Genomic DNA, 15,325 nt, shown 5'->3' on the forward strand with positions numbered 1-15,325 from the left:
AAAAACATTTGTTGGGGAAAAATCTGAATAACAGTATGATGTCATTAATGGGGAGAAACATTAATAATGTTCTGTATTCCTGTATTACCTATATGAGCTGTGAGGATGGCATAGTGAGCCCCTGCCTGAAAAATAGCAAGAAAATCTCAAAAAAAAAAAAAAAAAAAAAAAAAAAAAGAAATATAAAAAATAATAAACCATTGTTGTGTAAAGGTCCTAAGTGCTGAGGTAGCTTGTTTTATAGCAACAGACAGCTGATCAGCTGATACATTTTACAAAACTATATTGCTTGTTTCAGTTATGCTTCCTTCTGTCATGTTCCACAGAGTTCTCATTAGATGATACAAAGATAAGGTGACCAGACGTCCCACTTTTGGCAGGATAGTCCCAATTTTTAACAATTTGTCCTACGTCCCACGGTGTTTTAAAAAGTCCCGATTTTTTGGAAAGAATGCACAACAAGCTAGGCAGGACAACGGGAAGGGAATATATGTTTTCGGCTGCTGAAAAAGTTAATGTAACTCCATTTGGGAATGAAGAGGTTAATGTAACTTCATTTGGAAATGAAAAGGCTAATATAAACTCCCTACTCCCCTCCTGGGCAAGGTCACCCAGGTGGACCACCGCCCTACTCCTTTGAGCCACAGGTGCCGCCCTATACGTAATTTTTTTTTAATGTATTATATTTGTAAATTGTACTTATGTTGAAATAAAAAAATATATTACAATACCATTTTTGCATTCTATGAAAAATTTTGTTGCTCCATATAGACCAAATTTCTAATTAAGAACCCCCCCACCCCCAGTCAATGGTGTTCCACTTTACCAATGTTAAAATCTGGTCACCTTATATAAAGAAAATAAGATATTCTTTTGTCTCAAGCTGCTATAACAGAATATCACAACAGGGCAATTTATAAAGAACAAAAATGTATTCTTTCACAGTTCTGGGGTCTGGGAAGTTCAAGATCAAGACAGTAACATCTGGTATGGGCCTTCTCACTGTATACTTACAACGAGGAAGGTGGTAGAGCAAGAGAGAATGAATGTTGTATCCTCACGCAGCAGAAGAGCAAGAGAATGTGAATCCACTCCTGCAAGCCCCTCCCATTTTTAGAGACAGAGTCTTACTTTGATGCCCAGGCTGGCCTGCAACTCCTGGGCTCAAGTAATCCTCCCTCCCAGCATAGCTCTCACTCCCAGGAGCTGAGTGATACTCTATTGAGTGCACACTCTACTAAGACCAATCAACTGAGTGCACCATCACACCTACCTCCTGGGAGCCCTTTTTAAGGTATTAACACATTCATAAGGTAGTACCCTCATAACCTAAACAACTGCCCATTAAGCCTCATCCTCTCAATACTATTGCCTTGGAGATTAAGTTTCAACATGAATTTTTAGGGATGACAAAAACATTCATATCATAGCAACCATACTTTTCTTTAAAGTTAATCAATTCAAGCATCTTCATTTTCACTCCTAAATTAGACAGTTATATAACTGGTCAGGAGTTACCAAAAGACATATAACAAATGAGGAAAAGAGCAAATGTCTTCATGAAGATAAGTTACTAGAGTCATAAAACTCTTAAACACAGTTTAAGATATATGATAGAGAAATCCATTGTACTTACAAGGAAAAGACCTATATTGAGACTCAGGGTCCCAGAATTGTGACCTTGGGCCTCAGTTTCCTCTGAATTATGGTTGCTCTTATCTTTGAGGGCACATTAAAATTCAGAGAGTTTATGTAACATACCACTGATACACAGGTCTCATAAACTAAATGAATTAGAATCTCAGGAACAGGGTCTAGTTGGGGGAGGGTGATTTCTGTCATTTCTCTCCATTGCTATTCTTATTCTTCCCTAAAATAATGTAATTTATTCTCACCAAGTATACTGACCTAAATCTACTATGTAAGTCTGGCCAAATTATCTTTAGTTCTTTGTCCTTGGCAACCTTCTGCCAAGAGACTGGAAAGGTGAGTCAGCCTCATGTTTTCTCTCTCACCTGCTCTGCACTGTAGCCACACCTTCGAGATCACCTTTCATCAGTGTTAGAACTGACACTAGGCAGGGATTATAGGTGGGCTTTGTAAACTGACACTAGGCAGGGATTACAGGTGGGCCTTGTGAAGGCCCTGCTGGGGTTTTCAGTTTAAGGCATGTTCTCCAGCCCTACTATACCAGAAAGCCCTGCATAAAGAGTCATGAGCCTGGTTTTTTCTTTGCTAGGAAAGGTAAATCTCCCACAGAAGCTTTAAGGGAAAAAATTTAAAAAATAGTTGGCCAAGTAGAGCTCAGGAATTCCTGGGCCCTGTCTATGATACTCCCCTAATATTATCAAAACCTCAGTAATACTTGAATATCTTGGATCTACTGCTCCTCTCTACAATCAATTAAAAATATGTTTCAGAAAGTTGTTCTTATGACTATCAAACTTTATGGGTTGGAATAAACACAGTAAAATGGGTATCCACAGATTTTTTTCTGAATGCAAAGGTATAGCACACTTTCTAGGTAAAGGACGTACCTATAACTCTGACGTTAACCACAGAAAAGCAAACTATGTAACCAAAATGTATGTATCCCCACAATAACCTGAAATTTAAAAAATAATTTCTCTTCTTGAAGGAAAAGGGAAAGTCAATTGATATGTTCAGAATTCAGAAAGTGGAGTGTATGAGTTTATAAGTTTATACTAAAAACAAGTTTTATTTTGTTTTTATGACAATATACATAAGCCAGAAAACATGTTTTCATTTATAAAACTGGACCCCGTAATTAAGTAAAGGAATTGACTTCATAGTGACTAGACCCAACTTGTCCAACTGAAAGAGAGGCTCCAATGGGAAGCTATTTCCTCTCTCTGGGAGAGGAAGCAAGAGTGAGGGGAAAAGAGAGAGTCCAAGAGAATGGGCCTCTAGGGTGGTTGCTAGTTTCAGTACACCACTCAGCACTAAGACCAACCCTTTGGGGCTTTCCCTGAGACTAAAAAGACAGAGACCCAAAGAGCTCAGCCATTGGTTTACAAAGTTCATGAAAACCGTCATTTCAAGCCAAAGCTCTCCAGAGAACACCTAAACTTTCTGCCCTGGAGCCATCTCTACCTTTCTCTTTTTAAATGTGTCCAATAAATAATCCTTATTTTCTTTAAGTACCCAATGTTACAGAATGTACAACTGAGCCAAACCATTCTAGTGAGTTAGCAAAAACTGAAAGAAGAAAGGTTTATGAACAACACGTTAGCTCAGAAGTGATCCTGCAACAAACCGTAAAGAACTACCCCATGATTATTTTTCTGTCTCCACTCTTAGCAAGAAAAAGGTAGTTACATGCAGCCTGAGGATAACCAATGGAGTAAGAGAAGCCAGGTTGTCAGAATGGAAGTGCCATATTATGACCAGAGTCAAGTGCCCTTCATGTTTTTTTCCCAATCTGAAAATTTCAAAACATAAAGGCTTTGGTTTTTTTAATGTAAATATTATGTTAAAAATTAGTTTCAATAAATCAAAAAATTGGGCTAGTTTTTACCTTCACAGACTCAATAATAAAAAGCAGTTTTGGTTTCTCCTTGCTATACTATATAGTATATAAGTATATGCCATATACCTGACAAGGAAAAGAAACAATCAAATAGTGAATTTTTTAAATCACCTTGGATGAAATGACAGATTCTTCTTGATTAGCATTTTTGGATTTTTTCCCTGCTTCTTGTTCTGCTGATGTACTTTCTGAACTTCCTGGTGAAATTAATCGCTTTCGTCCTTGCTGAATTGTATTTACTTGGCTTTTATCTTTGCAATTTTCTTCTTTTCCACTTCCCTGGATTACATTATTACCTTAAACACATACAAATAAAGAAAAGGAAGAAGAAAATTATCTTCTGTATGCTTAATTGTCAAAAATCCAAATGATCAAAAGGAAAGAAAAAGGATAAAAGGGCAAGTAAACTTAAGGTTCCATTTATAGCAATTCCAACTTGAAAATGCTTATTTGCAAATCTCAGAAAGTATTAAATAGCATAGAGCCAAGAGCTCCAGCCCTGGAGTCTGCCTGGCCAAGATGCCAGCACTCCACCCAGGTTGACAGATAGAGACTCTGTCCATAAATAAATAAATAAATAAGTCTTCACAAAAAGTACATAAAACAAGTAGCTTAATTCACAATAATCTTTATATCTGGAATAACCAGTATTTTCTAAATAACAGAAATATAAAAATGAACTATTAATTTGAATGAGTTTATTTTACTTTTAACTATTACTAGTGGCATCTATATGAGCTATTATTCCAATTCTATATGAATAACAGCTCATGATATGTATATGCCAAAATATCTTTAAAAATACATTCTTCCAATCTTACCCAGAGAAACCACTCATTATAGCCATATTAACAAGTTGATGTGTATTCATCTTAACTTTTTCCTAAATTTAAGCAAATATATTTATAAATACATATAGGTAAACAAATACAAATGCTATTACTTCTGTAAAATATATATCTAGAATAGTAAGTGTATTGTATATTTAAAAATTTAAGAGATGATAGCAAATGACTTTATAAAGCTATCCTAATTTATACTTCCACCAACAATGTTTGAAAATACCCATTTCTACCAGCACTAGATATTATCAGTTGCTTTAATTTTGATAATAACAAAAAAAGGGTAACTGGTTGTTGCAATTTATATTTTCTTATCAGATAGTGAAATCATATATTTATTATTAGTATTTATTCTTCTATAATATAATAACCAAAATTTTTAGTGAGTTTTATATTTTTTTGTTATCAAACTTTTTTTTAAATGTTCTCTCTTTTAAAAGTGTGGAAGATATTATATCTCAGTATACTGTTCACCAGTCTGTTATTTACCTTTGACTTTTTGCATATAACATTTCTTTTTAGATAAATATGTCAGTTTTCCCTTTAAGGTTCTAGGCTTCCTATAGGCTTAAGATGCCTACAGAAGTAATAAAAAACATTTTCCTATATTTCCTTCAAATGCCCTAATAGTTTTAATTTTATATTAAGAATATCAATTCAATGGAAATTTATATCTGAATATGATATGAAGTAGTACTCTAATATGAATTTCTTTAAATGGAGAGCTAATTTTTCCCATATCATTTTTTAAATAATACATCCTTTCTCTATTGAATGAAGTGATAATTTTCTTATAAATTAAATAAATGGATGTATTTCACTCTGTTTCTAGATGTTCCATTTTTTTTTAAATTGGTCTAACTTACCTATTCCTATGCAAGAACTATCAATTATTAAAAGATGGTACCAGATCCAGATTGTGACGTAAAAGGGTTCCATGAAGGAATATACTTTCTCTGTCATTAAAATTGTCTATGACCACATATAAAAAACTTCTCAATCCATTTTATACACAGCTGACATAGTTCTAACACTAAAATCTTACACATATGGCATACATGGAGAAAAATACTGACTAACGATGCTTATAAATATAGATAGAAATATCCTAAATGTTATATTAGCAAATCTAACCTAAGGGTATCAAAATAATATGCTATCATGATAAAGTTTAACTTATTCCAAGAACACAAGCATGGTACAATATTAGGATATCTACTAACATCATTATTTACATTAAACATCATTATGCAGAATTCTTTTTTTTTGCAATTTTTGGCTGGGGCTGGTTTGAATCTGCCATCTCTGGCATATGGGGTCAGCGCCCTACTCCTTTGAGCCACAGGTGCCGCCAGAATTATTTCTATACCAAAAAACTTTCAAATAATTCAATAGTTGTTCCTGGTGAAAAAGTAAAAATTAAAGGAAATATCCTAAATATGATATGACTATTTTTTCAGAATCTAATACCATATTAAATGGCAAAATACTAACAGAACTTCTATTATAATCAAGAATGAGATGCAGATGCCAATTTTATCCACTTTTATTTAAAATTTTTAGAGTCCAGTTACTCAGACAAGAGAAGAAAGCAAGAAATAGATCAGAAAAGCCAAAATTATCACAATTTTATAGATAATATGACTGTTCAACTAGAAATATAAAAGATTTGAAAACTATTAGAATTTATCAATTTAACTAACTTATCAAAGTAAACAGAATAACTAGTACCTTAAGTTTAAGTAAATTTTGAACTACAGTCCAATTAAAACAGTATCAGCTTATTATTATTTGCATCGAGTTGCCATACTGAAAATATTTGCAATATAAAATTAAATGCAAACTAAATTGGTACTACTTTGATTTATACAAACATGTGTAACTTTTTAATTATAAAAAGGGAAGTGGAGGGTATCATGACAACAATATAAATACAAAAACTCCTTTTTTAATCTACCAAGAGAATTGTAATCTTGTCCACTAATCCTGAGACCTGGAAGGCTGAGAGGCCGGAGATAACTTGAGATCTAGAAAAAGGAGGCTCAGAAAGGCTTTACCTAAATATATTCACTTCTCAATTACATGGGAAAACTTTCAACTCAGGCCTGAGAAATGTATGATAACACTCAAGAGCTAGTATCTAGAATGCAGAAAATAAAATAAACTTTAAAAAAAACTATATTAATGAAAAACAGAAAGAAAGACTAGCCTGATCACAGCAAAATTTTACCTGCAGATAAGGATTAGACCAAGAATTAAACTGAAAGAAGATCCAGGAGAAAACATAAAAGCATACCAAAGCACAGATAAAAAATAAAAAGGGAAACAAACAATAACGGGACATATAAAGAGTAAATTTAGGTGGCTGTATGTTGATATGGTTGAAACACGGGCATTAAAGCCTAACAGAGCTAAGTATAAATTACAGCTCTGATATTTATTATATGATCTTAGATAAGTCATTTAATATCAGTTATGTTATTTGTCCTTTTTGTAATGATTCAAAAGGTACCAAAATATCAAGTTGGTTTCAGATGATTTAAGTAAATATTAATGACCATAAGAATAGTAAAAGCTCCAAAAGACCTTTAAAAGTTACCTATATCTAAATAACCCTAAAATGGAACCTAGAAATTGAATTTTTTAAATGTGTAGCATTGGTCTATTGACCTGGGTCATTTATTTCTTAAACAAATGTATAAAACAAGTTTTTAAAAAAACTATGCAGCAGAATTATGTGCAGTTAATTATTTTAACTGCACTCTAATGTACTAAACTATCCTACACTTCTAAATGTTTGTCTTTAAAGAGATTAAATAACTTAAGCTTAGTCGTATAAGTACTTCTCCCAAAGTCTAAGTTTATAAAAAGATATATCTGAATCCAAACTTTTCTATCTTCTTTTGAAGCTTTAGTATTTTAGGTACATTGTATACTATATAATATTCCCATATAGACCAATATCAAATAACTCTTATTTCTGTTTTCAAGATGAAGTGCCACAAAAATGTGCTTCAAATTTTATGTGGGACATTAATCAAGTGAAAGAAACCATATTTGAACCAAAATACATTTTGGACAATTATAAGCAAGTGGTAGCCCAGAAGCAGGTATGGTCTCACATAACTCTGAAAGAAAAGGACTTCTTTACAGGGATCTATTTCACATTGATCCAGTTTTTGGTCAAGTGAAGTTATTCTTTCTATTATCAGAGAAATTCTTCTATTGAAGGAAAGTGCCTTCCCCTCCCTACTACCATCCCCCATTTCCTTCCAGCAAATTGAGGATCACCACACTTAATGAGAGATGTTATTGATAAAAATATATTACATGTGAAATAATTGCCAGAGGGAAGGGCAGATTAAAAACCACTGTGTTAGCATAAAGCTCTTAGCAGGAAACTCTAACCACATCCCCCCAACACATAATGTATGGCTTACTTTTCCCATGAGAATACTCTGCTTCTACTATAATCCAAACTACCATCAAATAAGCTATATTCTATATATTATATATTTGATCAAAAACTTTAGAAGACTTCTATGACTATTATGCAGAATATGAGAAGCACTAAGAGTAGTAACATTCCAACTAAAATATATATTCATTTGCGCTATTGATTTATAAAGAAAATGTACAGGGCAAAATAGCAGAAGCTTAATCAAACTAATCATCCCAAATAAAAACATTATAAATTCAGGATAAAATATTAAAAAAAAAAAACCTATTTAAAAGCACTGGGGAGAAACCAAAAAGGCAGAGCTGGATAAGAGTCTAACCTTGAAAAACTGACTACAACCTATGAAGTTTGTGAATTTGCAGCTTTTTACCTGAGGGCATTCAATTCACAGGTGGCAGAAAGCTGTAGCCCTACTGGCTTAAATGGTCAGAAGCCAGAGTTTCAGGCTAGTAGAACAGACAGAAGGTTAGAGATGAAATGCTGAAAGGAAGGGAGCCTCAGAAGGGGCAAGAATCAAAATCTACCTATAAAACAAACCAAATCCTGGCTGACTGCTAAACTACATGTGCATGGGGGGCGGGGGGGGGAACCTAGACACTGGGGGTGGGGGACAGCAGCAGATGAAAAGTAAATGGAAAGTGAAAGAACTAAGTACAGACAGCAGCTGCTGTCCACAATAGAGGAAACAGAGTGTATGGTCTGAATCCAGCCACATCAAACACCAATTAGAACAAATGTATTTCTTCAGAGGAACAGAAAATTGAGAGTGTCCATATTATTTAAAATGTCCAATATCCAATTAAAATCACAGAATACATAGGAAAAACGTGACCTATATATATTTATTTTCAAAAGTCAATAGAAACTAAACCTTAAATAACTGAAAAGTTGCACATAGATGCAAACTTTAATGCCCCTATTATAAATGTGCTTAAGGATTTATAGGAATACATCTATATATAAATAAAATGACTGAGTAAATGGGTTATCTCATTAGAGGAACAGAACAATACAAAAAAAGAACTAAACAAGAATTCCTAAACTGAAAAGTACAATAACTAAAATGAAAAATTTGATAGAAAAGCTTAACAAAAAGTTTAGAGATAATAGAAAAAAAGAATCAGTACACCTAAATGATTATCAATAGAAATTATCCAACCTGAAGAACAGAGAAAACAAAATGAAAATCAACAGACTTAACAGATAACTAGAATAATATCAGGCAGTATAATATGTATATCCATAATTAAAACTCTAGAAAGGAAAAAGAAAATAGGAAAGAAAAATATTTGAAAAAAAAATTGCAAAATCTTTCCAAATTTGGTGAATGACATTTAAGAAGGTAAATGAATCTCAGGAAAGATTAATAATGTAAAATAGACCACAATTATAATACACATATTAGTTAAATGACTTAAAACCAAAGATAAAAATCTTCCAACAAAGAAAACTTTAGGCTCAGGTGGTTTTATTAGGAAATTCTGTCGCACATTTAAAAAAGAAATACTATCCATATTTCATAAATTCCACTATGGATAAATGTATATGTCCCCTCAAAATGCATATGCTGAAGTCCTAATCCCCAATGTAATTGGCATTTGGAGGAGGTACCTTTGGGAGGTAATCAGGTCATGAGGTTGGTGGCCTGGTGAATGGGATTAGTGCCCTTAAAAGGGGGTAAGACCAGAGCTTGCTCTCTCCACCATATGAGATACAAAGAGAAGGAAGCCGTCTACAGCCAGGAAGAGGGCCTTCACCAAAATACTGTGTTAGCACCCTGATCTTGGACTTCTAGCCTCTACAACTATGAGAAAATACATACTATTTATTATTGTTTAGGCCTCCTAGCCTATGACATTCTGTTATAACATCCTGAAGATAAACTTTTTCAGAAAATAGATGAAGGAGTAATACTTCCCAATTCATTTTATCTAATCAGCACAAATATTATATCAAAACTTAGGAAAGACATTATAAGAAAAATTATAGACCAAAATATGCAAAAAAATCCTTAAAAAATCTAAGAAATATATAAAAATAGATAATACATTATATTTGAATGGTCTTTTCCAGTAATGAAAGGTTTATTTATATTCAAAAATCAAGAGAACTGCCAGTTAAGTGGAATAAAGAATAAAAACCATGGGATCACCTTATTTGATGTAGAAAAAGCATTCAACAACATTCAACATCCATTAAGATAGAAACTCAGAGAAATCAGAAATAGAAGGTAACTTCTTCAATCTGAAAAAGGAATCTCTGAAAAACCTACAAGTACTATCAAGCTTAAATCTCTGAAAAACTACAAGTACTATCAAGCTTAAATGGAGAAATGCTCTACAGAAAATCCCAGAGTATCTGTTAAAAAAAAAGCTACCGGAACTAATACACCAGCTTAAAAAATTCAGAGTATACGCCATCAATATACAAAACCAATGATACTTTTACATACTAGCAATGAAGAATCAGAAATTGGCACTTAAAAAACAATACCATTTACAAATAGCATCAAAATATAATTAGGACTAAATTAATCAAATATATGCACAACCTATAACTGAAAACCATGATACTGACAAGAGAATAAAAGACCTAAATACATGCAGAGTTGTTTAAAAAGCTTACGTACAGTAAGGTAAAACTGCACACCATGACAACTGCTAACACTGAAACAGACTATAATAAAACATTGGCAAAGATGTGGAATAACCAGAACTCTCAGATTATTTCTAGAGCCTATATAAATGGCCCAATCACCCTGGAAAAAGATTTGGCAGCATTTTAGAAAGTTGACATACATCTACTCATTGACCCAACAGTTTCCTTGTTTGATATTTATTCAAGAGAAATGAAAGCATATGTTTACATACATACTTACGTACGAATGTTTACTGAAGCTTTGACACAACAACCAAAAACTAGAAACAACCCAAATGTCTGTCCATTGACAGAGTAATGGGTAAACCAAATGATACATTCAAATAACAGAACAGAAAAAGAAATTAACTACTCATATATATAAAAAGATAAATGAATCTCAGACATTTTGCTGAGAAAAAGGAACTAGCCACAAAAGAGTATCTTCTGTAATAAGTAATAAACACGAATAACAGAATATCGTTAATTATTGAAGTTGTGTAATGGGTACATTGGGACTCATTATATGTACTGTTTCTGTTTTTGAAACTGTTCACAGATAAAATTTAAAAGACAATGTTTAGTTTTGGGAAAGTTTCCTATTTCCCTAGTCAGTTTTTACAGTATTTTACAGAAATACCTTTAAAAAGCACTTTGGGGGTGGCGCCTGTGGCTCAATGGAGTATGGCGCCAGTCCCATATGCCAGAGGTGGTGGGTTCAAACCCAGCCCCAGCCAAAAACTGCAAAAAAAATAAAGCACTTTGGTACCAAAGTTCTACTTGTTTCATTTCTATCTAACATTGTATCTCTAGACCTAACAACTTTTCAAAAAAGTTCTACTACCTGGCAGAACTGATCATATCTTAAAACTATTTATTTATATAGGCATCTGACCAACTTTTACGTATGTATATATATGTTATAGGTGCCCTTCATTTCCTTCCTGACCATACTTTCTTAGGAAACCTGGACCTGGGGTGTGGTTCAAAGTGAACTGAACAGATTCTGTTATCTAGAATTTGGAATTCATAGACAAAGTATTCTAGTAACGATAGGGCAGTGAAGGCTTGAAGAGAGGAGAATTAGTCCAGTGTCAGAAATGAGGCAAGCCAAGCCCATGTGCAAAATCACAGGTGAACGAAAATGACCATCCTTTAAAACAAAGAGAGAGAAACAGAAGACAGAAGAGAAGAAGGGAGGCACAGCCTAATCTGGACTCCTGTGAGACCTGATTATACTTCCTACAAGTAGCCACCCTGCCTAACCTCACAAATTCTTAATTAAACTGAGTAAGTTTCTGTTCTTCAATAAATAAGTTGCCTAATTAAGACAATTAGTAAACATTTTTAAAATCTTGAAACATTAAGAATACCCAGCAGAAGACATAAATCACTGTGATATCTACTGTGACAATGAGCTACATCAGAATAGAGGTCACGCCTTCTTTTAATACCCTAGCATATAACATTGTACATTTGACAATTTTATATTTAATTAACTTTCAACACTCTTATTGTGCCAGCCTTTCATCTTAGACATGATGCCAACAGGTTTGTTTGAAAATCTACAGTAATATAAATCTAGCACATAATAGCACTTGTCCAATGAAATAATTATTAGGATGGTAGTTGACAAGTAGCATAAAATAACAGTTATATTTTAAATTAGACTTCATGTACATATCTAAAAAAAATGTTAAGCTAACCTATGCCCTAACACAACTACTATCCTATAAAAATCTTATAGTGTTTCTTTATAAAATGTTCTTTATAAAAATGTTTCTTTATAAAAATGCTCAAATTTTGTTTAACATTTTCTTGAAAGTCAACATTAGCAGAAATAAAAACCTACTTTCACTGATGACTGCTGCTGAAAGGTTCTGATCATTTAAATTTTCTAACATCCAAGCTGGAAGGATTCTTTTCCTCTCAGCAAGATTTGGCTGCTGCTTACTGAATTCTCTACTTTGACCTAGAAAAGACTAAAAAGGCATCTGCATATTAATTACTAAAAATAACCATGCATCCTTAATGAATTTATAAAATTATTTAGACAAAACTACAATTAAAATATCCTCCTGTAACTGTAAGCTAAATTAATCAAATATTTTACAAAGAAATTCATTATCTCTGTTAGTTGAAGTGTTGAACTAGTGTGATATGCTCTGGAGCAGTGATTTACAACTAGTGTGCCCAGCACATTGCTATGCCATGAGAGGATCTTAGGTGTGTCGTGAAAATTTTTAAAGATCATTAATTAAATTCTTTTCAGAATAAGTTCAAAGCACAGTAAATATGTTATTTTTCTTACTTTTTTTTTGATCAACATAATTCAAGTATGCTGCAGAAGTTTAACTATAGGTTCAAGTGTGCCGTGAGATAAAAAAGGTTAAAAAACATTGCTCTAGAGATTAACTTAAAAATAGCAAAAGCAGATCAATACTGTCAATACTGTCATTTCTCCTTGAAATAACTTAAGAACATGATGTCAATGGATGAAATCCTAAGTTTCTTACCACACTGTCTATAGTAGTAGTAGTCTGGGGCTTGGTTATTTCTGTGCTTCTTGCCAGCTGCAAGGCACCAGTCTCATCTGATACATTAATCACAGGGCATTCTGGTGTTTCATTCAATATGTCATCTTCATCAAGCATCTGACTGTTTCTATAAAATAAAGCATAAATTTGTTTTCTCATCACTTAAATTTAACATATTTCTGCTACCATCCATATCACTGCCAATGTGATTCTTCTGAGTACAACTGACAGATTACTTTATGCTCCTTTTCTCAGACTTGGCAAAAACAAAACAGCACATAATACTATATTAGAATAAAATATAAAAACTAGATTATGTTCTTTATCTTCTGCCTATAATATTGCCATAAAATACACTAATCTTTCCAAATAACAAGCCTAGAAATCACAATTATTTTTGTGCTATATGGCAGCCATCTCTCTCAAGGCTTAAGAGCTATTTACATATTTAATATTTGTCCAGATAATCCATAAAAATTAAGATCACCACCCAACACTCAAAGAGATAATGTGAACCGCAAGAGCATCAGCTAAACTAGGTAGGCTTTTAGAAAAAAAATGAGTGACATCCTGAATTTAAGGTTACACAAAGCTGCTACCAGAGTTTTGGCTAGTAGAGCCACCTATAAAATATTCCAAATTTGTAGTACAACTGTAAGCTAAATGTTCTGGAACAGGAACATCAATGGTCACATGTGGGACATACTAGCAGAACCAATTATCTCATACTCTGCAATGTGCAGTAAGTTCATCCAAAGTTGTTGTGTCATTATTACTTATATTTGAATACAGATGATCCAATGCATTTATCTTACTGAAAACCTGAAAATGTAGATGGAAATACTACTCAAAGTAAAAAGGAATGAACTACTGATATGAGCAACAGCATAGATGAATCCCAAAGGCATTTTGCAAGTAAGAAAAGCCAGACACAAAAGGTCTATTGTAAGATTCCATTTACATCACATCCTAAAATGGTGAAACCACAGGGACAGAAATCAGATCAGTAGTTGCCAGAGTTTGGGGGTGGAGGGAAGGGATTAACTATAAAGAAGCACAGTGGAACATTGGGGAAATGGAAATGTTCTACACATCACCGTGGTAGCACTTAAAATGACTTTACATATGTGCCAAAGTGCACTGAATTATACATGTAAAAGGGATGAATTATACTATGTATAAATTGTTCCTCCTTAAATGTGAATTTTATAAAATGGAAGGTTTAATAGTTTTAGAAATGTGTCTGGTTGAGAAGAGTCTATATAATGGCCTGTTTTAGTATTTCAATAATCCCCTTCGGAGGCAGACTTGATTTCAATAGCAGGAATCAGCCAAAAGAGAAAACTAACTTACACTAAAATATTATGCAGCACCACATTTTTTGTTCATTTAATAAATTTTTTTAAAAAATCTTTTAAATTCATTTCCTTATCATGTGTCAGGCACTGTGCCAGGTACTGGGCACACAGACTTGAAAACATATAATTGCCCTATCTTTGAAAGCTCATTCTACCATAATACCCAGATTCATCTTACTCATAGGATATAGGCGTGCATCCAAATTATGGTTTTTTTCCTCTAATTTCTTAATATTTAATTTGAAAAATATTAAGAAACATTCAAGAGTAGTCCATCAACTTTCCACAATTTATAGTATTAGGAATTAAGCAATATCATAAATTCCATTTTAGTTTATTTTCTATGCTGGCATAAGTTTGAGACTAATATATAAGAGGTCTGTCTGGAAAGTGTCCAGCCTCTATTAATACTATTTTCATATTGCATGGCTGGATACTTTCCAGACAGACCTCAGACACACTCTACAGTCCACAGATATTATTAAAAATAATATTTTTATTAATATTTACCAAAAGTATAACAGTAAAAAAAATAAGTCAATCTAGGAACAAAATTCTATTTAACATTTACTTCAAAAGAAGTCAAAGAACAATTTATTCTATTAGGCCATTATTTAAATATCAAACACTGTGACTGTGATCCAGATACATTTTTATTTTATAATCTACTATCACAGGATGAATAATGCATTATTACTAGATTTGTTAAATAAAAAACTTAAAACTTGGAAATTTGTCTAAATACAGTATAATAAAGGTAGTTATCCTTTTTAAAAAGTTTTATGTTAAAAACTAGTTCACATAACCATAAAATTCAACCTGTTAAAATGTACTATACAGGCTCGGCGCCTATAGCTCACCCGGCTAAGGCGCCAGCCACGTACACCTAAGGTGGCGGGTTCGAATCCCCAGCCCAGACCCGCCAAACAACAATGACGGCT

At 33.0% G+C, this 15,325-nt stretch overlaps 1 protein-coding gene across 1 annotated transcript in view; it reads right to left on the reverse strand.

Annotated features, from left to right (window-relative positions):
• APLF (aprataxin and PNKP like factor) overlaps nt 1-15,325 on the reverse strand; it is a 111,403-nt gene that overhangs the window by 68,873 nt on the left and 27,205 nt on the right. The window contains exons 4-6 of the mRNA XM_003793486.3: nt 13,006-13,153; nt 12,342-12,471; nt 3,662-3,846 (exon numbers count right to left, since the gene is read on the reverse strand). Coding sequence (XP_003793534.1) covers nt 3,662-3,846; nt 12,342-12,471; nt 13,006-13,153 — 463 coding nt within the window. The remainder of the gene's footprint in view (nt 1-3,661; nt 3,847-12,341; nt 12,472-13,005; nt 13,154-15,325) is intronic.

The sequence above is a fragment of the Otolemur garnettii genome, unplaced genomic scaffold (assembly GCF_000181295.1).
Source record: "Otolemur garnettii isolate 467f Iridium unplaced genomic scaffold, OtoGar3 scaffold00068, whole genome shotgun sequence".
Taxonomy (NCBI): Eukaryota; Metazoa; Chordata; class Mammalia; order Primates; family Galagidae; genus Otolemur; species Otolemur garnettii.